General features: G+C 46.1%; 1 protein-coding gene and 1 pseudogene across 7 annotated transcripts in view; both read left to right on the top strand.

Annotated features, from left to right (window-relative positions):
- Positions 1-24,514, top strand: part of CUX1 (cut like homeobox 1) — a 347,907-nt gene that overhangs the window by 200,647 nt on the left and 122,746 nt on the right. For all 7 annotated transcript variants that reach the window (XM_065924891.1, XM_065924889.1, XM_065924892.1 and 4 more), the window contains exons 5-8: positions 7,452-7,589; positions 11,386-11,509; positions 15,187-15,263; positions 16,946-17,012. In XM_065924891.1, the coding sequence (XP_065780963.1) occupies positions 7,452-7,589; positions 11,386-11,509; positions 15,187-15,263; positions 16,946-17,012 (406 nt within the window). The remainder of the gene's footprint in view (positions 1-7,451; positions 7,590-11,385; positions 11,510-15,186; positions 15,264-16,945; positions 17,013-24,514) is intronic.
- Positions 18,821-18,940, top strand: LOC136161917 (5S ribosomal RNA; annotated as a pseudogene).

The raw sequence follows: 24,514 nt of genomic DNA, 5'->3' as shown, positions 1-24,514 counted from the left end.
ATTATAATATCTTGACTCTTGTGCCTTTTTAGTCAATTTTGAAATCAGATTATATATAAGTCTTTACCTTTGGTCTGTTTTTTTCAAAATTGTTTTGGTTCATTGAGTTTCTATGTAAATTTTAGACTTGACTTGTCAATTTGTACAAACAAGCCTGCCGGGATTTTGCTCTGGTTTCCACTGTATCTGTAGATCAATTTGAGGGAAATTGACAACACTACTGAGTCTTCCCAGAAGTCTTCTTTTATCTGGCTTTTAAGATTTTCTTTTTATTCTTCTTTTCAGAAATTTGACTGCTTATTGGTGTTCTTTGCATTTCTTCTGCCTGAATCTTGTTGAGTTCCTTGGATTTGATGTTTATAACTTTCTTTGGAAATTTTGCCACTTCTTTCAAATACATCCCTCATCCCTTTTGGGGACATGTATGTCAGATTGTTTGTTATTGTTTCACAACTTGCTGAGGTTTTAGTAACTTTTTTTTCACTCTCTTCTCTGTGCTTCTATTTAGGTAGTTTCTGTGACTGTGTCTTTGGATTAGTTCTATGATCATTTTTATTTTGCAGTGTCTAATGTGCTTAAGCCATTTTAGGAAATTTTTTTTTTCATTTCAGATATTCTATTTTAAGTTCTAGAATTCTATCTGGTTCTTTGTAGCTTCTATTCCTCTCCTTATTATGTTCATGTTTTTCTTTAATCCTTGAGCATGCTTATAATAATTGTTTTAAGTCTTTGTCAGCTACTTCCATTATCACTTATAATTTCTGGTTCTGTTTTTAATAACTGATTTTGATTGGATGTTGGACATTTTAATTATTAACTGGATTTTGTTGTCTTTCTTAAGAGTGTTGAAATATTTGGGGCAGGCAGTTAAATTACTTGCAGATCCACTCGATTATTCAGAGACATGCTCTATGCCTTTGGGGACAGGTCCAAACTAGCCTTGACTTTAGGGTTAGCTTAGCCCTCCACTCTGGTGTGGCCCTTTGGTGTCTTCCACTGAACGTCCTGGCTGTTCAACAAGCCTCTCTTCTCAGGCTGGTTGTAACTCAGAAGCCTCCTAACACTCTGCGAACTCTAGGATTTGTTGACTTAAACCTTCCTTGCAGTTCTTTGCCCAGCCTTGAGGAGTTTCACCTGATGCGTACATATGTACCTTATCTTTTAGAAACAGATTTTCGATTATTCCTCTGCAGATTTCTCTCTTTCTCTGTATATCTCCTTCCTTTCCAGTGCTCTGCCCTATAAATTCCAGGTACTTCAGCCTCTTGGTCTTCTGAAATCTATCTTCTCAATGCAGAAGACCATTATGCTCTGCTTGGGTTTCCCCCTTGCCTGTGCTGCAGTCCAGAAAGTATTTCCTGGCAGAAAGTCAGGGTGATCATAAAGCTCACCTTACTTGTTCCCTCTCTCAGGGATCACCATCCTGCTCTGCTGGTTGTTCAACGTCTATAAATGGTGGTTTCATTTAGATTGCCTAGTATTCCAGTTTATGGCCAGAGGTCAGGTCTGGTGCCAGTTAATCTGTCATAGCCAGCAGTGGAAATCTCCAAGTTTTGTTCATTTTGTTCTTGGTTTCAATGGCTGCCATAAATGTTTGGAAAAGATAACTCACAAAGATACATAAACCCAAACCAAAACAGTACATTATTAGTGATCTTTACAAAAACATGATTTATACCTTTGAAAGCTGCATACCAGTTATGAGAAAATATTAGTTGAAGTTCAGGTAGTAAATTTTTATTTACCCTGGTATTCAATTTTTCTTGCTAACTAGTCGGAAGATACTGTATTTTTTTATATCATCAACAAATGGGTTTGAAACGCCTTTTGATAAATATTTCTTCAGGTTTGAGTTAATTAATAATAGGTAACATCTGTTGAATATTAACTCCATGCCTGGCCGTGTATACACATATTGTGGTGATTAATCCTTACAACAACTTGATGATATTGGCACAATTATTATGCCCACTTTATAGATGAAGAGCGTAAGATATGGAGATATTAAGTAGCTTCTCTAAGGTTGCATATCCAGTAACTGGCAGAACTGAGATTCAGTAGCATGTAGTATGGCCCACACTCTAAACCATTTCTCTCTACTCCCTCTTGTTTGATATGAGGCATTGAGATATTTTTTTGTAGACAATGTTGTCTTTGCCCATAAGTTTATGTGATGATGGGAACATTTCCAAATATCCACTTTTAGAATGCTGTCTGTAGATGAGTTTCATTCAAGAAGCAGTTTCTCCCCCCCCTCCCCCACTAAGTATTAAAACATCACATTTACTTCGAAGACATAGATTATGTGTTTATATTTTTTTAAATGTCTGCCAGGCAGCATATTACTGATAGCCATCTGCCACTACAGAACAGGGCAGCTCATTTAGAACACTTATTAGCTTTTTAAAAGAAAATTGTATAACTCATCTCTAAGCTTAAAACTCTTAAATACTTTGCAACTAGAAAACCAATAAACCCTTTCATGGCACGGCAGCTTCCCTCTCATGCCTCAGTGGCTCATCTTGCGAGAGTCCTGTTCTCTGAGGGCTTTGTCCATCGCAATAGAGTTGAATCCACACTCAGTCCCTTCGCTCACATAGACACCATTTTTATGAGACTGAAACACCGCCTGCTGTGCAGCGGGGCGTCTCCAACGCGGTAATTTCAGCTCTGAGATTCAGTGCGATTCTTCTTCACATTGTCTCTCTCCCTCTCTCTTTTGTTCATATCTTTCTGTAAATCTTTGCGCTCAGGGCTCCCGCTCTGGCCACTTGTCCTTTGCCACTTCCCCTTCCTTTCTTCATACCTCACCAGCTTCTCTCTGGCCGTGCATATGCCTCCTCACACTCACCCCTGGACCTCTGCATAGCCGTTCCCTCTACCAAGAGCCTCCACGTTCTCACCTCTCCAACATCCGGATCTCAACCCCAGAGTCACCCCCTCAGAGTCCCTCGCTGTCCCTCTGTCTCCAGGGCCCGTTCCCCATTCTCCACACCCTGTCTCCTCTCATCTTCACCCTTGGCAGTCCTGAAAACACCCTGTTTGGTTTGGTTTTGCTGTCTGTCTGTCTCCCACACTTCAGTAGAATGTCAAGTCTTTGAGAACAAGCGTTTTGTCTTGTTCACCGTCATGTCCCCCAAGCACATGGCACAGTACTGAAGTCAGAGTGTGTGTGCATGGGTGCCAGCAGTTGGACTGAACTGTTTCTGTGACTGCACCTGGCCCTCCCCTGCTTCTAGCTCCTTGCTGTTCCTTCCATTTGAATTTACTGCCCCAAAGTCTCCACAGGTCTAAACTCTGGCTCTTTAAAAAAAAAAAAAAAAAGTCTAATTTTCCTGGTTTCTCCATCTGGAAACAGTCTTCCATTTGGCCCTCCTTGCTTTATATTTGTTGTTTGTGAACATGGTTTATCTCTGTGAGGTTGGGCCTGCCTGATTCACCTGGATGTCCACCCGTGTCTTACCCAGAGCAGACAGATGCTTAGGACAGACTTGTTATATTAGTACTTGAAGAGACAGTATAATTTAGTTGGCTGCTGGAACAGGAAGCAGAAATCTTAATTAGACTTTTGCATACCTGTTTGCCTGGCCGACTTCTCTCCTCCCTGTGTTCCCTGAGTGAGATGCCAGCTCCTGACACGCTGCAGGGCCTCCTCCCCACCGACCTCTGGCTGTGATGACTAGAATTAACGAGACAATGTCCCATGTACTTAGGCAAAGGTGCTGAATACATGCAGGCGACGGTCTTGTTGTTTGTTATAATTGCATTCTTTGAGTCCTATGTTGCATAATGAGCTATAGCATCCAGAGCGTTTCAGGAATGAACTATGAGATGGCTGTAGAACACTTTGCAAGTTTGTTGCGTCGGGAGCATGGCAGCGGCAGTGAAGCACATTGACTAGGAGGTGGCAGGGATTTCGTGTGTTCCTGTTCCATGGATGGGTGTGTGCGCTCACCTCTCCCAGACAGTTCCCTAATGGAGCTGCTGAGACGGGTGACTTGTGACGTTCAGAATAAGACCTAACAATACTTGTGTGGGGTTTAAATGGCATTGGAAATCATTAACGAGACAAAAAGCTATGATTTCCCCTAGATTAACATACAGGCTGGGGTTTGGCATGCCGAAATTCATTGTTTTGGTCTCTAGCCCAAACATGCTAGAGTCATTATATTGTCATGTGGTAATTAGCTGTTCCTTTAATATAAGTAATAAAAATTAAGCCTAAGAGGTACTTTAGCAATGCCTTTTACATAATCCAAAACAATATTCAAATGCTGTAGGCGTTGAGTCATTCAACTGTACTGTAGTAAAGTTTGAAGTTTAATGCATAGAGATGTTTGAATCCAGTTCATTCTTTATTCTTTGACCAGTTTTGCTACTTAGGCGTTAACCTTTAATCATGTTAAATTAAATGTACATGCCATAATGAATAATTATGAGCATGCCAGGATTTTCATTTACAATATAATGCTTTGAAAATTTGTCTAAAGGTCCTAGTTACCATTGACTTGACAGTGTGCATGCTACTTTTATATGTCACTGAATTCCTTGCTGAATCAAACGAGGGAAAGTATTTTTTTATTAGAAGCAGACACAGTGGGTCCTGGCTTTTTAAAAGGAATGGACTGGAAGAGTTGTCAGCAGAAGTTTTGGGGATGGAGGGCAATACACTAGCTTAGCTCTTCAAAAATATAATTTGGACTGGCAGTTGTGCCGAGAAGCCTACAGGAGTTGACTTTCATAGAATTTAATAGAAGCACAGTGGTTCTCCTCTCCTCAGTTCTTCTCTGATCTCTTGTTCAAGTTCAAGTTGTCATCGTACGTGGAGGAAGCCAAGGGCATGCTGCTTTATCTCCTTCAGGCCATTTGCCCGGCATGAGACCATGGTGGGAGAGGAGAAGGAGGTGGGAAGGTGTGCAGGGAAGACACTGAAATTTAAAAATAAAAAACTGCACCTGAAATGTTCTGAGGATGTTCATTCTATAGTATTATTGCCACTCCTACTTACAAGGAACCATATCCCTGAAATAGCTTTTGAAATCTACTTTTTTTTTTGAGATCTACTTTAATATAAATATTTTAATGCTGATAAAAATAATCATGAGAGGCCACAAATGAGAAAGCAGTGATGTAGTCATAAGCTGTATATACACCCAGAATCAGTGCCCAGCTGCTGGGGTTTCACTTGATGGACGGTGTTGGACGAGCCCTGGGGCCTGCGTTTTGTAAACCCCATGAAGACACTGGCATCTCAGAGTGCTCCTGGCTCCTGGTGGCTGTGCCAACTGAGGCGTGGTAGGCCAAGCCCTCCCTTCCAGGAACCAGGGGTGGTCTGAAAAATTAACGGCCCTGGTATTTGAAAATTAAGTGAGTGCTTGAATATATACCCTTGTTGATCCACTGGGCTTGGTGTTTAGCATTCCTCACCCAGAGACTAAATCTTTGCAGCCGTCTCACAAGAGATGCTGGCGTCCATACCAGAAATATCTTCCATAATCTCTTCTAAGCCCAGCAGACTCGGGTATGCTTCTGCTCTGACAGGGCCCGAGGGTCCTAGAGGAAGTGCCCCATTGGGGCCCGGCAGGTGGATTATAAGTGCAGCAGAAATAAAAATAAAGACCCAGTTGATGCCAGAAGAACATTTAATAAATCTCCATTTTGTGCTGAATTAATGGTAAAGGCAAAGACCTCACTAGTACCGTAAATTTCTATGTCCACCGTGTCCAATTTTAGGTCCAAATCCGTTAGAGGAATTGGAACCCCTTCCAGGGCCCGAGAATGGGCTCTTGTCTAACACTGGGAAATGAATTGTCCTGGGAGACACACATGCTGACAAAGCAAGAGACTTCGTTGGGAAGAGGTGCCAGGAAGAGAGCACCAAGGTCGGGAGCCCAGGAGAACCGCTCTGCCACGTGGCTCACAGTCTCGGGTTTTCTGGTGAGGGGATTCGTTTCCAGGCTTCTGGCCAGTCATTCCAACTCAGGGTCCATCCTGGTGGTGCACGCTTTGCTCTTCCAAGATGGATTCCTATGAGGATTCTGGGAGGTTGGTAGGATATATGGACTGGCGTCTCCTCTCTCCTTTGGACCCTTCCCGAATTCTTCCAGTGGTGGTAGCTTGTTAGCTTCTTATCAGGACCTCCTGTTGTAAGATTATTCATGTCAAGTGGTTACTATCGTGTCTGGGCCAGGATGGGTGGTTTCAGTCAGTGGTTCACCTAATTAATGCAGTTTTTTTGTAAGGAATCTGAAGGTGGATAGCACATTGAATTGTCTATAAGACCTCCCATAACTGGCCTAGATCTCCATTCTCCTACTGTTTGTACTATAACTAGCAGTGGGGTAGCCTCCTGGCTGGCTGGCTCAGTGGCCCGGTACAGGTCACCATGGCTTGGTCACCAGCTATGCCTATCACAAGAGGCAGAGCCACCATGAGCAGAAACTCAGGGTTCTCCTGTCTTCAGATCACCAGCTAGTAAACCCTGACTGTCTCCTGAGCGTGCTTCATCAGTTAAAGGATGACCATGACAGAAAATGGTCCTGTCCTGAATAGGGGATTATCTTACAAGAGCCCCCCTCAGGGGACCTTCCTCATTGGAAGGATGATCCCTGATCTCACAGACCTAGGTCTGAGTTCTCTCTGCCTCCTGTTGTTATTGTTGCCAAGTCATTCTGACTCTTTGCAACCCCATGGACTACAACCCACCAGGCTCCTCTGTCCATGGCATTTCCCAGACAAGAATTCCAGAATGGTTGCCGTTTCCTGCTCCAGAGGATCTTTCCGACCCAGGGATCAAACCCACGTCTCCTGCATTGGCAGGGAGATTCCTTACCACTGAGCCACCAGGGAAACCCCTCTGCCTACTAACCAACTGGAAACCTGGACACATCACCCTGCCTCCCTGAGCTTTAGTTCCGACTTCTGTGTAAAGAATGAGATACATGTCACACATCTCTCTCCCAGGATTGTCCTAGGGCTCAAATGAGAAAATGTCCGTAAAAAGTGTTCTGTGATGAGCAGATGCTCTCCAGGTAGCAGGTGTCATTACCAGCTTCACAAGAATTATTAGAAACCTGAGGCTTTCAGTGCCTTCTCCAAGCGAGAAGTGCTTGGGTGATTTTTCCGGGCTCCCCCACTGCCCCTGCCTGCCCCACCAGCCACCGTGTATATCTCTCTCTCTTCCAGTCAGATCAGGGAATGAAAACTCCTTCAAGTGTCAAACCAGGCCAGGGCAGTGGGCAGATCCCAGGGAGCCCATGGTCAATCTCACCCCATTCTCATGCACTGGGTTCTATCCACATGTCCCTTAGCGGCTGCAGAGACGAACCCTGTCCACCCAGCGGGGCCCTGGGAAGCTGACAGCCTGGGAGCCATGTGACCTGCTCCAAGCCTCTGCAAGGGTGGCTCAAGCGTGTCCAGAGGAGGGTGACCCGTGTGTCCCTCTCTTACAGATCCTGTTCCCGCGCTGGACCTTGGGCAGCAGCTCCAGCTCAAAGTGCAGCGCCTGCATGACATTGAGACAGAGAACCAAAAACTTAGGGAAACTCTCGAAGAATACAACAAGGAATTCGCCGAAGTGAAAAATCAAGGTTGGTGGAAGATGTATTTGTTCCTTTCTTTTTATTTTCTTTCTTTTTTCTTCTGTTCCTTTTTTTTCTTTTCTTTTCTTTTCTTTCTTTCTTTTTTTTTTTTTTTAATTACTTTACCCATACTGTTGGGACTAGCTCTGATTGTCACCTATGTCATAGAGTCCGGGCGGGGCATTACAGAGAGAAAATAATAACACTTACTACTGAGAAGGAAAACTTTTCCTCCACACCATGACCACATATGATTTTATTGCCTCCCTGATGGGACAGATTCGGAGTCTTTAAAAGTTCTTCCTGAATCATTGTGTGATAGGGTCTGCCTTTAAAAGACGGATGTGTTGCCTGCGGGTGGCACCTGTCAGACAGCTTATGATCAAAGGGCCACATCCAGTAAGTGGTTTAATAATTGCTGCCGATACATTAAGGCTTTTAGACGAAGGCTCCATGTCCCCACACTTAAGAACCCCCGTGTCCTCGTCAGCGTCACCTGTTTATGACAAATCTAATGGAGGAAAACAAAATTTAGCCTCTTGGTGTGGTTGTCCAGCTGTCAACAAGGAGAGAGGGCAAAGGTTGCCTGGCTTTTCCTGCCAAGGAAGACTAGAGAACTCTATCCTAGACCTAAGATCCAGACGTGTCCCAGTCAGGCTTCCTTGTCTCAGAGAAAAGCCGCCGCCCCATCTGACAACCACAGCAGGTCTCTGAGCCAAGTCCAAGTGGAAATGAACCTCTTTGGTTTTGTTTGGGGTGTGGGTGAGGAAGGTGACAGCAAAGAGAGCAACCTGCTTGAGGGACTTCCCCTGAGGGCTACAGAAGGAAATACTTGATGACGATTTTTAAAAGCATCCTTGGAGGACTTCCCTTGGCAGTCCCAGTGGTTGAGACTTCACCTCCCAATGCAGAAGATGTGGGTTCGCTCCCTGGTTGGAGAGCTAAGATCTCACCTGCCTCACAGTCAAAACATAAAACAGAAACAAGACTGTAACAAATCCAATAGACTTTAAAATGGTCAACACCAAGGGAAATCTTTTTTAAAAACGAAAGGAAGAGAGGCTTTTTAAAGAAAAATTTAAAACTTAAGAGCGTCCTTGGGTTCTGAGACCTTTGGACCCAGGCTGGCAAGGAGGGATCATCCACGGAAAGGACCCAGGAAGAGGCAGGACAGTCCAGGCCTGAACACTGAGGGCAACAGGCCTGAAGGCCCCGTCCTGGAGGATGCCCCCTCATCCTGGCCCCACAGGGAGCGGAGAGGCTGTGGACTGGAGAGATAGCTCGGTCCTGCTGGGGAGCAAGGTGTGGACTTAGGAGGTGGGGGGGGGGGGTCCAGTGAGAGAAGTGCTCCCTCCCAGCTCTGGTCAGAATCACCCATGCTCAGGGGAAAGAGAACCCAGAAATTCTGGTTCTGCAGCACAACCCGAAGGGGGAGCGCTTGTTGTTTCCTTCCAGCGACCCCTGCCATCTTATTTTGATAGATCCACCACCTGGGTTTCCGTCAGTTTGGTTTGATTCTGGTGGAAGGCGTGCTGCCCCTCCCCACCTGCCTCATCACCCACCCCACCCCAGGGGCCAGTTGCCCAGTGTGAGGCCATCGCCTCCCCCAAAGGTCTCACCTGATGGGCATTTTCAAATGAAAGGCAGAGCCCAAGGGTCTTTCCTGGCGGTCCAGTGGTTAGGACTCCATGCTTCCATTGCAGGGGGCACGGGTTCAATCCCTGTTTGGGGAACTAAGATCCCACAAGCTCTGAGGCGCAGCTAAAAAAATAGAAACGCAGAGCCCATGTCTTAAGAACAGAGGCTCCCAGGCTGGCAGACCGGGCCAGGGTCCCTCGGTTGCCACCACTTTGCAGTGGGAGCAGAGCTCTTGAGTGTCCTCTGCTCCTCCACACTGCTCGCCCTGCCCTCCCCCTGAGCTAACCGCACCCCCCCACCCCGCTCCACTCACATGGAGGGGCAGAGCCGGGACACACCCAGGGCAGTGTCCTGGCCCCAGGCCCAGGTGCCAGAGGAGGGACAGAGGCTCCAGGACAAGTCACCCCTGGCTTACCAAGCAGTCTGCCCTGGGTGGGGGTGGTGAAAAGACCCCACCAGACTGAGTGGAGCTCCTAGCTAGCACCCCAAACTCCTCTGGAAGGAGCGTAGGTGGGTCAGGGACTGCCCAGATGTCTCCAACCCATTGTTCAAAGCAGAGATGCCGCCTGTTTATAGCCCGTAGGCTGTCGACTAGAGAGCATATGCAGGTGTTTCCAGAGGTGACCTGTCATGTGCCTGTTTTGGACACGCTCCACTCCCTCCCAGCCTGCACCCCTTCACTCGTGTATCACCAACCATTGTACTTACAGGGCATTTCTTCCAAGCCTCAAACACTCAGCCCAAGAGGCAGGAAGCCCCCTATTCGTCTCTCAGATGCCTTGCCAGGGTCATTGGTCTTAATTCCCTTTCTCCTCCTCCGAGAAGATCCCCCTGGTTTCATTTAAAGAAAAGCGCCAGTTTCTTATTTTAACAAAAGAGCCTCTAGCTTTTCTCCATAAGCCACGTAGGCACGAACGCCCGGCTGTCAAGCTCCTGCCTGGGCCAGCGTGTCCATGCAGCTCAGGGAGTGGAAGCCAACGTGAGTGACAGCCCAAAGGGCCAAGGCCACCAGTCCAAGCACTTACATGAGCAGAGACCTGGCAGGCGACCTTGTCACCTGACCCTGGGGCCCTGTTGTCGCAGCCCCTTCGTGGCCTTACCCTGCTCAGCCCACTGAGCACCCACTGTGTCAGGTGCTAGAACCTCCAAGGCACTCAGCCCTGCCTCCTGTGCGATGGATCCTCATCTGAGCAAGTGTATTCCCTCAAGGGCTTTGCTCACCTTGGAGCTGGGCTGCAGTACTTGGCCGGGAGCCGGCCAGCCCCTCAGTGGGGTGGGGGTGTCCATGTCGAGGCAGGTAGAGCGATACTGCCCTAGCCACCAACGGATCTGGGTTAGGACCCTGCCCTGTTCATTGCATCTGCTCTTGTGTTCCCATTTTGGGCCCATAAAGCAACTGCCATAAACACACACTTGGTGGAGAGGGGAGCTTGGGCTTTCCAGGGGGGGGCCCTGCCACCGCTGTGTCCTGAGCACCAGACACCACAGGACTTCATCTCACAGCACTGCTGCCTCCCCCCGGCATTCGCTCTCCCTCCGATGTGGCTCCCCTGGGCCCTAAGTCATCTGCTCTGCACACGCAGCCCAGGTCTGCCAGACTCTGAGCAGGGTGGAGGGTGCTCTTGGCATCCAAGCTCTGGGACTGGTCACTTCCAGCCAAGGAGACGTGCCCCGGATCCACTTAGTGCACCATGTGTCTCATCACTTGTGAAACAGCAAGGCTGCAGCCCACAGCCAGGGAGGTCTGTAGGCTTCTTCCAAAATGTGCACACAATTATGAACTGTTTTCTTTGTAAGAAAGTACTTAAACCTACACTAAAACATTATTAATCTTCCCTCAGTAGAAGACTAATTTCAGATTCATCAATAAGATGATATTATATTTTAGCATTGATTTCCCCCCCTTTTTCTTAAGTTGTATTAGAGAGACATAGTTCTTCTTCCCAGCAAAATCCATTGATCCTCCTCAACCTAAATGTTTAAAGTTCAATTTAACATTTAGGGAGTAAAAGGTCTCCGAAGGGACTCGTAACCATTGATTTTGTGTCAGAGTTGAAGAGCTAAAGTTTAAAACACACCGATCCTCCTAGGTTACAAAAGCCTAGTATATATAGCTATGTGGAACCATGCTTCTCTTACTGGAGTTTTTTTTTCCCCCCTTCTGCAGAGGTTACGATAAAAGCACTTAAAGAGAAAATCCGAGAATATGAACAGACTCTGAAGAACCAGGCTGAGACCATAGCTCTCGAAAAGGAACAAAAGTTACAAAATGATTTTGCAGAAAAGGAGAGGTGAGCACGTTTTGGGGTCTGCAGGCACCCATGTGCGGATGTAAGGTTTTACTTGTTTATATCACAAGACAAGTTTTGTTTTGTTTTGTTTTGTTTTGTTTCATAAAGCAATCCCGTGAAATAAGCCCAGGTTGGAAACCAGAATTCTAGGAGCTCTAAGACAGTGGCCTCCAACCTTTCTGGCACCAGAGACCAGTTTCGTGGAAGATAGATTTTCCACAGAATTAGGGAGGTAGGGATCGGATGGTTTCAAGATGATTCAAGCACATTCCATTTATTGTGTGCACTTTATTTATTGTGTGCTCTACCTCAGATCATCAGGTGTTAGATCCCGGAGGTTGGGGATCCCTGCTCTAAGGCACAATTTTGTTTGAAAACCATAGGTGTCCCTTGTTCTGTTATTTGTAAGGTGGGCTTCAATGAAGTGTACCAGTCTCTCCCCGTTGGTGAATGGTGTCTGGTGGTCCAAGGGTGTGTCTGTCGGGGCTGCGTGAGGTGGAGCTTGAGCACGAAGCTTGTGTGGTTGACACATGGGGTTGTACCCGAGGTGAGATGAAAGGGGCAGGACCGTCCCCTGCTGCCTGTCCTCTCTAGGAAGCCTTGGGCGACCCCGAGCTCCTACTACCTTCTTCAGTGGAATTTTAGTATTTAACATCTCCCTCTGTCTCTGTCTGTCTCTCGCACACATGCACACAATATCTTGGTTTGTTGGCATTGGTATCAGTAAAATATGTTCATGCACCATCTAGGGGTTGTGAGTGTTAGGTTTCCACCAACCTGCTTCACCCAAAACTTTGCCACAAATAGTGAGTTGGGTTTTCAGCTAGTGTGACGACCTAATGAAAGTTAACTTCCTGTGAAAACCATAAGGACTGTTGAAGTCACCAATTCAAATTGCACAAGTCAGACTCTCAGAACTTTGGTGAAGCCAAGGTGTAAAAATTTCAGCCTGCTATGGAGAATCACGAGACCATTAACGAGAGGCTTGCACTACATGTCTGGTTACAAGTGAGAGGCAGGCCCACGATGGTGCCCTGTGGCTGTTTCCCGTGGACTCGGAAGCAGCTGCTCAGACTTCCATGAGGCGGGCCGGTGGAGCTCTCAGGCATCAGTAAGGCCTCTCTGAGGCACCGTGAAGCTGGCTTCATTTAGAAAAGAGGAAGAATGCCTGCTGCACTCACTGCCAGGCCCTCTCGGGGCATCGTCTCACCTAGCGCCCAGGACAGACCTGCCGAGCCGATGGTCTCATTTTTCAGGTGGAGAGACCAGGCCTCAGGTTAGGGACCTGCCCCCACTCTCCCACCCAGGCACCCAGAGGTGGGGCCGGAGCCCAGCCCACCGCTGTACCCTGGCCTCCCAGGGTCCTTGCTGCAGGACCAAAGCCAGTCCCTCAGGTCAAGCCCAGCTCTGTAGGAAATGCCGCACCCATACTGCTGGGAGAGCCCCACAGAGTCAGGGCTCAGGATGAGTGAACTTTTGACTTAGCAGATGTGGAACTGCTGCTAAATATGTCTCCTCAGAAAGTGCTTTATGCCCAAAGAGATTTCTCACCATATTACTGAAACTGGGAGACAGGGGATGTGCAAGTCATTGAAATGCCCTGGCAACAAGAAATGGATATGTAAGAGATAGTTTTGTTGAATTTGCAGTAACCCCAGAAATGTACCTGGCATAATATGGAGTGAAAAATGCATAATACAAAATTATAGACAATGTGGTTATATCTGCACAAATATGCAAAGTCATGCTTTATAGAAGTGTTACAATAAATTCCTATAGAAATTTAATATTATTAAGTTGATTTTTCAAATTAGGTTAAAAGATTGATTATATTGAAAGATACAAATAGTTGACAACTGGGGGTGGGGGATAAAGCTAGATCTTTATCTCATTCTTTACCAAAATATTGAAATGGATTAGGGTTTAAATGTCAGTAATTAAATCATATACATATGGGAAGAAAACATGGGCATTTACTTTGTTTTTAATGATTTTGGAATGGAGAAATTTTTCTAAGCATTTACATATTTTCTAAGAAAATTTATATAAATATGACTGCCTAAAATTTCATACAGACTTTTAAAAACAAATAAAGATGAATAACATTTTTAAACCATCAAAAAGCTGGGAAGAAATATTTGCACCACGTAAAAGAAAGGGCTAATTTTCCTTACAAACAAAGAGCTCTTAAAAGTTAATAAGAAAAAGTCAGCACTACAAAAAATGGGCAGAGGAGAGGAGCAGACACGAGAAATTCTCAGCTTTATTCCACAGTAAAACTAAGTTTAATTTTATCCAGTTTTCGCACAGCAGAACACTTGAATGTTGTTGGCAAGAGTTTAAATTGGTGAGGTTCTTTGTGTTGGAAAGTTTCTGAATATCTATCAAAACAACAAAAACAATTGCACATACACTTTATCCTTGTAGTTCCTCTGTTTGAATTTTATTCAACGAATTCACTGTCAGAATTATGCAACAATACCTATGATGATCACTGTAGAATTGTTTAGTAGAAAGAAATTTGATAAGTCATCTAAATGCCCAGAGAAGCTGAGTGGAGTCAGTTATTTAATAAGAATGGGAAAGAGCTGTATATGCCAGGGTAGACTCTTTCCACAGTACTGAGATAAGTGAAAAAGCTGGCTACCTGATAGCATGTGTGCCCTGATCCCTTTTGTGTGAAGAGAAAGGGTTTTCTGTTTATATACATTGTAATATATCACATCTGAGTTTATATTATGCTACAGTACATTACATATTACATTGTATTTCTATAAATAAAGAAAAATTCTAAAGAGCTACAAAAGAACTCTATCTGAGGAGTACAAATAGAGCCAAGATATAAAAAGGATATTTTACCTTCCATCTCTTATAATATTTGTGGGTTTTTTTTTTTTTTTTCAACACAGAGCATTTATTAGCTTTATAATTGAAATAGGTGCAAATGCGAGTAGTGCTTTTCCACAGATGATGGAAATTTGGGTGTCTTTTTTTAACTGTGCCATTTCTACTTTTCCATATTCCCAGGTTTCTTCTTCATGAGAGCATGTGTTACATTCAAACGATGTAAAAATAATAAACTTATTTTTAGAGATTTTTCTGCCGATGAGGAGGAAGGAATGCTATTTATTGACCAGGGAATTCATCTGGAGATCCTGGGAAATATAAATACATGGAATGTGGCTGCAGACATTCAGAATGTCCCCATTAGGTATTAGCCTTGCATTCGCATTCCATTCTAACAGAAATGGAGCAGCTGTCACATCTCTTCAGTACATCCTTTATTCCAACAAATTCCTTCATTGTGTCAGCAAAATGTAAATGCATCATTCTTGTCGGGCTAACTTCAGGAAACAATGAGTGCGTGATGATTTTTCTTTTCTTTCTTTTTTTAAAATAACTGGCATTTCAAGAATAAGCTGCATTTAGGATAGCCTTCTACATCAATTGCCTCGCATCAGGTCCCATAGGAAGTAACCTCCCCTGGAGGGTGATGTGCGGGTAGGAGTCGGGGGTTAAAAGTCAGGGCATCGGGGCTCGTGGCGTTACTAGTGGTACCTGGCCGCACGCCTGTCACCAGCCATGTAAAGGCAGCTCATGGCCATAGTTGCAGAACCACAAGACATGTGAGCTGCTCAACAAGATGACCAATCTGACTTCCCCCTCTTCCTTTTCAGAAAGCTGCAGGAGACCCAGATGTCCACCACCTCAAAGCTAGAAGAAGCCGAGCATAAAGTCCAGACTCTGCAAACAGGTGTGCTATTCTGCCTACCCATCAGGCTGCTGCCAGCCAAACTGACCCAGGACAGGCTTCCTCCACCTCCCAGTCCCTGCAGGTCCCCCTGACACCTGTCGCGCCGCCACTGTGGTGAGCCTGGAGGAGGGAGGGAGCCAGCCCACACCCCAGTGTGCCTCAGACACCACCCGCCCCCCTACCCTGCCCCTTCCCACCTCGGCTGCGTGAGTCACCCACCACTCTGAGTCCTGCTCGGCAAGGTGGGAGGCTGCGAACTCCATTTACATCACTGCCAGGAATCATCCTTTCTTCCTGCTCTTTTTCCAACAAACTCATCTAAATCACCAAACTGTCAAGGGCTGACTTGTCATTTGGAATGATAATGGGGGATAAAACCATTATTTCTACCCTGTGAGGTTAAGGAGAACAGTAATAGCAGACCTTTAAAACTGCAAAAGTACCCAAAAATCTATGCTCAGGTTTTTCTTTAAACTTCTTTTTGCCTTTTTTTCTTTTTGTTTTGAAAGAGAAATGGGACTATATATTTAATTTAAATGTGGAAAAATAACAGAAGAATTCATAATCCAAGTTTTAAAAAAAAATGACAGTGGAGAAAATAATTACAACAAATTCAGACCCGTAAGATCCCCAAAATATAAAGATCACCCGAAAGTCAATAAGAATAGATGAATAGTCCAGGAGAACAAGGGGCTAAGGATGGAAACAGGCAGTTTACAGAAGAAACACACAGCCAATACACATATGAAAAAAAATGTTAATTTTGAACGGGCAGGGAAATGCCAATTAAATCAGCAAAAGATTGTTTTGCCTGTCAGACTGTCAAAAAAATGTTTTTAATTGATAATATCCAATGTTGGTGAGAATATAGGAAAAAAATCACGCTCTCAGTATCGATGGGAAAGTAATTGCCTCTTGGGAGGCCAGCTGGGTGGTATTTATCTGAAGTTGGAACGTCCCAGCTACTTACCCAGCACCTTCCCTTCAAGGTATCCTGATGCCCCGGGCCCATGGCAAGCCCTGTACAGGAGCTAAATTGTTACTGTCATTGTCATACCCCAGCATAGAGAGATTTCCATGCTTCTGCTCAGGGCAAAGTGCAAATCTCAGAAGATGTTTGTATCATCCTGTTTACGAGTGCATGTGTGTTATTCAGTCAGTCATGTCCTACTCTTTGAGACGCCATGGACTGTTTCTCACCAGGCTCCTCTGTCCATGGAATTCTCCAGGCAGGAATACTGGAGTGAGTTGCCATTCCCTTCTCCAGGGGATCTTCCCAACCCAGGGATCAAACTCTGGTCTCCTGCATTGCAGGCAGATTCTTTACCGTTGGTATTTATGGGGGGGTGGCGGGTAGGGTAAAAATATGCATATGTTATATATTTTTAATTTATGGAGTGGGTAAAAATAAAATATATATATGTATATACACTTAAACATATACACAATTATATATGGAAATATTTTTTAAATAGTGAAATTTATTTAAAAGCAGGAATTTACCTAATTAGAGGCTCATGGGATGAAATGAAGCAGCAGTGGAAGGGGATTGTTCTTTTCCATTCTGCGATACTTTTGTAATCTTTGCCTCCTTTGAAATGAAAATATGATTTTTCTTTCTTTCTGATTTAATAGGAACAATTAGTATCTTATATCATGATTTTATGTCCTCTGCCTTTCAGCCCTGGAAAAAACTCAAACAGAATTATTTGACCTGAAAACCAAATATGATGAAGAAATTACTGCCAAGTAAGTCTCTGCCCATCTCCCTCTGTCCGCGTGTTTGGTCAGGTTGCTCCCAGTATTGCTAATCCATGAAAGATCTCCCTGCTTTGCCCGCTTGTTGATTGACTTTGCAAAGTGGTACATGGTTTAGAAGATACTTGGCCTCTGAGCTGCTGTAAAGAACAGAGTGTCGTTCCCGTGACTTCCTTGCAGAAGTTTAAAACCCAGGATGTGACAGTTAGCTGTGTCTGGAGCTCTCAGGACAGCCCTTCCAACTGACACTTTTTTTCTTAACTATTGTGAAGCCGGATCACCACTGTGCCTTTTTCTAAGAAATTTTGGGAAAGCGTCAGCACAGAGAAGACGTGATACTTGGGATGTTTTGTGGAGCTTGGTCTGTGGCAATAGCACCACGTTTTACCCGTGCCCAAAGCCTCCACTGCCACACAGATGTATCTGTTCAAAGCCCACGTTATGGTGCTGGGCGTCCGTTGCAGACACAAAGTAGGGGTGTGTACATCTCTGGGCGGGTATATCAAATAAAGGTCTTGTCAGGAGGGAATCAGTGATCCACTGCATGTACCCTGTTGCCAGCCAGCAAGCAAGAAATGGCATTGACATAAATCAAGAAAGATAAAGAAGCAACAGATTGTTCCCTGAAAATGCCAGGCTAGCATCTGTACTACTTTTTCCTGTCCTGGGAGGCTCCTCCCATCTCCCCCAGACACCCATCCACCACTCCCTACCCCACCCCACTCCATCCCCAACAGCTGTGTCTCCAGTAACACTCAGCTCCTACTGTGCTCACACCAGGCGTCAGTGGGCACTGGTGGGTTTTGGGGGGTGGCTCTGAATAGCGCCACCTTCCTCCCCTGCTCCTGCTCCACGTGGGGCCCTGGTACTCAGCACTCCTCAGTCCGATCACCCTCACCCTTGACCTCAGAGGTTGCTATTGGGCCAACTGCTCTCAGGGCACATGGTGGGGGGGTGGGGTGACCTTTGCCCTGGATTGTTTAGCAGCTCGAGACCTCAAGAGCCCAGCTACCTGGGCCAGGTGGTCAGAACCAATTTCAATCATGAGCAGAGAACTTCCTCACAGAGACTAAAACGTCCCAGTCAGTGTTGGTGGTTCTGGCCAACGTGTTGGCATGTCTAATCCTGGTGGAACACTCCACCCTCCACCCTCTTCTCCTAGTGTGCCGAAACGTGACTTCAGATGGTACAGAAAGGACTGATTCTAAGGTCCCGTGACCCTTAAAATTACACTTTGAAAACTGGCAGTTCTGGTATTAATCCTTCTGGCCCTGGGCATCACTGTCGATGGGCCACAAGCATGCCCTCCCCCCTGAGCCCACAGCCTGAGAGTTCCTCACCCCTGCAAACATATCCTCTGAGGCACCACACAAACTGCTGTCCCCTTGGCCCTCCTAGGTGTCCATGCCTGGGTTTCCTCTTCTGCCAGCCATCTTTGTTTTTCTACTATTTCTGTTTAGACTTTATTCTACAACATAGATTGTTTTTCTCAGTAAATTTGATCTTTTTAAATTATAATACTTTTACCTGATACATAGTTCTAACCTTAGTTTATAGCATTTCTTTTCTAAAAGTTTAATCTGAAGATGTTCTGCTTATTCCTTGATTCATTCACTCTTATCCACATCATCTTGCTGACAAAATTCATAGGGACTTTGGGGGCTGATATGTTGGATTGTTTGCTTAGTTTTTGTTAATTTATGTTTGTTAAACCACACCTCTTTCGAAAAGGCACAGATACATCTTGCATATCTACAGTCAACAAAGTTTGCTTTGTTATGCACTTAAAAAACTTTATTGTCTCCAGCCATACCACCCTGAATGCACCCTATCTTGTCTGATCTCAGAAGCCAAGCAGGGTCTGGGCCTGGTTAGTACTTGGATGGGAGACCTCCTGAGAATACTAGGTACTGTAGGCTTAAAGCAGCAGCAGCTTTTGTACAGCCGACCAGTAAGCCCATCTAAGCCCGTGGTTTCCAAACTGTGGGTCATGATTGTGAAATCTGTTTAGCAAGTGGCAGCCAGCTAGCTGGGTCATAAGTAGGATATCAGGAAGGTGGTGACCGGGACGGCCCGGGGCCGGGGGGAGGGAGGAAGGGCGCCTCCTCCGCATCCCTCGCCTTTCCTTGCTGTGCTTGGAGCCGGGGTGCAGTGCTCACGGATGATTCCAGCCTCCCAGGTGGTCTGCTCCCTGGGAAGGGGCAGAGGTGCCTCCTGAGATGACAGGGTAATTTTCAGTCCTCAGTGTTGCCTTAAGTTACTGTTCGTAGATGCAGGGAACCAGCATGAGTCCATTCCTTAGCAGCTAACTGCATCATTTGATGGTAAGATTGTTAAATCTCAGTTCACCTGAATCAGCAAGGCCACCCAGGAGAACACCAGAGGCCGGTCCTCCTGACCCTGGACCTCTCCTTGAACTAATCAGAGCCCGCTGATCTCTGATAAATGGCAGTAGTTGATGGAGGCTCAGGGAGAATCATCTCTAGACTACTTCCCATCATATCAGTGTATCCTGAGGCCAAAAACCTTTTTTTTTCCCCCAAAAAATACAGATAAGTGAAAATCCACACATTACTTCTGCTTTTTCATTGAACTAGAGTAAATGGAGGATAGAATAAAAAAACATGGAGTCTGTTATTCTGTCATGTAAAATGCTTTGCCTCCAAACTGCGGCTGTTGTTACCACCTGCTGACGGGGCCACAGGTGCTCTCAGGGTGCGTCCCCGCCTGTGATCGTAGCAGGAAACCCTCGTCTCCTCAGACGAGTTGGGAGGCAGGGGTGTGGCGTGTACCTGGGCGCAGAGAGGGCAAGCCAGATGGGCACAACCCAGATCCACCGTCAGCTCTACTGACGTTCCCGGAGGCCTTCAGGGAGGATCAGGGAGAAAAGTCATTGCAGTCAAGCGCGATCCCTGCTGTCGGGGGGACATTAGCATAGCATCTGCAACATCGGGGTGTCCACAGAAGACAGACACCCCCTTCCAGCTAGGACAGTCAGGAGGGAGTTTAACATGGGCGCCACAGGGACAGGGAGGACCAGCTGCATCCCGGCACCCTGAGCAAGCACTGGCCAGGCCTCACTCTGCCTGTATTGGGAGGGGACAGGGCTCCAGGGCAGTACCAGCAACCCCTGACCTTACCCTCCTCTGGGCCCTGGCCAGGACTCCCCACTGCCAGGGGAGGACCAGGGGGAGAGGGAGCTGGTTAGGGGGATAGTGGGTCTCCAGTACAGGCCCCACCCAGCTGGAGCCAAAGGAAAGGCTGTCAAGGAGGCCTTCCTGTAGGCGGTGACCTGTGATTTGAGGCACAAAGGTGTGCTGGAGTCAGGGGTTGCTGGAGGCAAAGGAGCTCCGTCTGTGATAACACCAGGCAGCAAGGCCAGTCACCTGGGGGACAAGCCTGGAGCTCCATCAGGCTGATCTGCTGGGCAGGTGGGCATAGTGGGCACCGGGGCTGGACAGAGAATCAGAAGGGGGTCAGCCCTGTTCAACTTTTTGTGACCCCATGGACTGTAGCTTCTGTCCATGGAATTCTCCAGGCAAGAACACTGGAGTGGGTAGCCATTCTCTTCTCCACGGGATCTTCCCGACCCAGGGATCAAACCCAAGTCTCCCACATTGCAGGCAGGTTCTTTACCGGTTAACCACCAGGGAAGCCCCAGATAGAGGTTAGCAATTCTAAATATTAATAGAATCAAGCGTCTAACACAGGGCAGCTGAGGGCCCAACCCTAGTGTAGATGATTCCCAGAGGAAATAATCCATAAAAAATGTAGAGAATGGCCTGAGATAATAATTGCTACTTTCTTTTAACTTCAGAAACAATCGCTTCAGTCTTAGAGCTCCCACACAGAGCCGCCCCCCGCCACGCTCCACCTCTCATTTCCCTCCCTTTTCATTTTCTGGGAAAGGTCTGTCATTCTACTGTCTGCTTCCGGCCTGACTTACTTGTCCTGTGTTTGACTAGACAACTTTCCATCTAGTCTAATACTTACCAGTAGAAGCCAACCAGAGCCCAAGCTCCTCACAAGTGGTCTTAAAACATTTCAAAACAATGTATTTTCTCCCTTCTCAAAGGAGAAATTCTTAAAAAGTTTTCTTAAAAAACTTCCCTGGCAGTCCAGTGATTAAGACTCCACACTTCCACTTGAGGGGGCACAGGTTTGATCAACCTGGTCGGGGAACTGAGATCCTACATGCTGAGCAGCAAGGCCAAAACAACTTTTTTTTTTAAAGTGTTGACAGAAAATGCAGAACAGGAAGTGGGTGGGGGAGGTATCATGGAACATGGGCTTTGAGTGGGTCATGGCGAGGAGGGGTGGCGGGTCCACTGTCCCTGCCCTATGTGTTCTTAGATAAGCTGCTTGATTTCTGTGCCTCTCTTTCCTCACCTGTAAAATGGGCAGAATAGCAGTCAGAACTCTGGGTGGCAGTGGAGGGTAATGAGGAGTTATGCCCACAGCTCCCAGCATGGTGACAGCTGTCAGCTCTTCTGTTGTCAGCAAACAGAGGCTGTTACCGACAAGCTTGCCCTGAGCTTGGTGTGTGTGTGTTTCTGAAGTTACGGGTCTTGGGAAAGACTGGCCTGAATGGCATCATGTCCCCAGAACGTCTGAAGAGTACATGTTGCCTCTCCCTCCCTGGGAGGATCTCACTGGGATGACCATCCCTCGCCGCCCCCACTGGGGACCGAAGCCCACAGGTCGGAGGCAGCAAGGCTGTCGGGAGCTCCTGCTGACTGGTTGCAGCCGTCGGCCTGCGTCAGCTGGGCCGGCCCGCTGGCTGCGGCGGGGACAGCAGCAGGAAAGTTTTCCATGTGTAGGCTTGAAGCGAAATGTAATTAGCCTTTATGTGCAGAACAAGGCTTCATTGATGAATACAGCTGGTCTTTGTTTTGTCCTGTCATTGAGAGTGGGAGGTAAAAGTGTTCTTCTTCATGTTTATTAATGCAAGATTCCTTAGACAAATGGCAAGCACAGTTTAATATTTGTTGGAACATCGGGGGGCTTGCCAAAACAGTTGTTGTGTAAGAGGATTGCAGGGTTTCAGATTATAACTGTTTCTGGGTTAAATAAATGAATTATTTCTCTGCTTTTTTTTTTTTTAAGTGAAAAAAGTACCTCCTCCTCAGCTGGTCAGGCTGTGTACAGATCTTCTGCCTTCTCTTAGCAAATAGAGATTTAGCACCCCAGCTGACATTAACGTGGGGATTCTAGCAATGTCAAGCAGGTTGGGTAAGATTTCAGTGGCTCCCTGGGATGGCCTTGGAGGAGGGGAGACAGCTTCTTGGGCCCCAGGAGAAAGATCTGGACAGCTCCCCCGCCCCAACTCCACCCCTGTCCTGTGCAGCTGTTCGCTTGTGGTTGGGCTTAGATGGCCACTGCCCATGGCGGGAAGAATGTTACCCTCCAGCCGAGATACCAACTTTCTGGGCGAATCTGCTGAAAGTCCCATTTTCGCTCAAGTCCACGGCCACCTCTTTGCTCTGTCCCCAAGGAACTTCAGTTGTTAACACACACAATCAGCTTGTTAAATTCCTCCTGACTTGTGGGCGGAGGCTCTGAGCCTTCCGATGAAAGGAAATATTGAATCGCACTGAAATGCTGCATTTTTTTTTTCTATAGCTAATGTTAGTCTGAGGAGAATTTGCACCTCCCAACCTTTCCTGCCAGTAAAATTCATATTTCTTAAGGTTACTCACGTTGTATTTCTTGCCTATATGCTTTTTCGAAAGAACCAAATTGTATGCACACATGCTTACACAGTTCATTACGAAAGAGACATCTCTGAAGAACTTCAATTGGGATCATTTTAGCGTATTTTCTCTTTATTGTGCGTATACAACCAGTGTGTAATCACAAAGTGCAATATGCTCTGAGACAGCAGAAAAACTTGCCCAGGCAAGCTTGATTTAGGGCTTTATTGAAATTGCTTAGGGGAACCTGTACTCCACACCCCACACTGTGGAGGGAGGGGATTCCTGTGTCCCAGCAGTGGGCACGAAGGGGACCTGAAATGTTTGAACACATGAGGATGCCCAGGGTTGAAGACATGATTCCGCAGTTAATAAGTGCAGCCAGTGTGCAGTGAAAGGCGAGGGGTGGAGCGCGTCCACACGTCCGGATCACTCTGGACTAAGTCATGGTGCCTTCTTGCATGCTCCAACAGTCATGGAGGATGTGTCTGTTGCACTCATTTTATAGACAAGGAAAATGCCCTGGGAACATAGAGTCTGGCCCAAATCCAGACCTTTGGACTCAAAATCCAGTGCCCTTTGCACTTTCCCACCCTAACCTGGAAAGTCTCTTTTTGTGCTCCTTCAGAGAGCAGTGTTACCCACCTGCCACTTGCTGGGTGATGGGTCTTATTGAAGGGTTTTCCATCTTCTCTCCCTCTCCATGAGCCCCGATGTATTTACCCTCACAGACTGATTTCCATTTTATTTATTTATTTTTTTACAGTTCCACAGGTAAGACTCAGGAAACTGAGCCAGGTAGGGCTGAGTAGCCAGCATACTCATATTAGACAGACTTTGCTTCCCCCAACTGAATTTGAAAAGACCACCCCAGTGTCTGGAAACAGAGTCTCCCTGCTGTACCTTTAAGAAGAATGTAACATTTTCTATTTCCTGGCTTTTTGATGAGTCATCAGTTTCCAGTACAAGTTGCTGTAATTATCCTGGTTAGATTAATTTCCCTAAAAATAGAGAAGCAGCTACTTTGATGGTTTTGAAGAGATGGACTTGAATAAAGAAACCCCTGTCCTTTAAACCTTAGAGAGAAATCAGACTTGCCAGGAACAAATGATGCTTTTTTTTTTTTTTCCTATACCTTATCTGCAAAAGGGTGTGTGCATTTTGTAGAATTCCTGTGATTTTTCCTCTCTAAGCATTTTGCTTCACACCTAAATTTCCATGCCTGCATGAGTACCTCCTTGGCTTTTGCACTGACTGTATCTGTTTTGCCTTCTCCAAGCAGTACAACCCTGATCTGAAGCTTTTTCCAGTCCAAGAAGTGCAGAGGGAAGGGCCTGGCTTCCTATTCTCAAACCCAGGTAGAAAGTCCTCTGAGTGCCAGACATTCTCCACCTATTCCGTGAACTCTAGACAGGTCTAGAAATTACATGGCATCAATGAGAACTGGCACTCTTTACCTCCCTTCAGCTAATCTTAAAGCATTGTGTTGAAATGCAGGCATTGTGCCAGGTGCAATAACTGCAGAGTAAAGAGGGCAGGGGGAGTTACGGGTGTGATATGCACACAGACGCGGCTCACACGCTCTGTACATAAAAACACGTGCCACACACATGTACATAGAGCTGTCCGGTATGTGTGTGTGTAAACATGCATATGAGGATAGAGGTAGTAATGATATTCATCCAGCATTCTTTGAGGGGTATTGTAGAGAAGAGGATGCGTAAGCTATCACCTGAGTTCGGCATGCTTTTATACAAAACTGGGGGGTTTTTTAGAGATCCTTGAAGTTTTCCTGATTCA

The sequence above is a fragment of the Muntiacus reevesi genome, chromosome 2, assembly GCF_963930625.1.
Source record: "Muntiacus reevesi chromosome 2, mMunRee1.1, whole genome shotgun sequence".
In the NCBI taxonomy this organism is placed as follows: Eukaryota; Metazoa; Chordata; class Mammalia; order Artiodactyla; family Cervidae; genus Muntiacus; species Muntiacus reevesi.
This window is presented reverse-complemented; position numbering and strand designations above follow the sequence as displayed.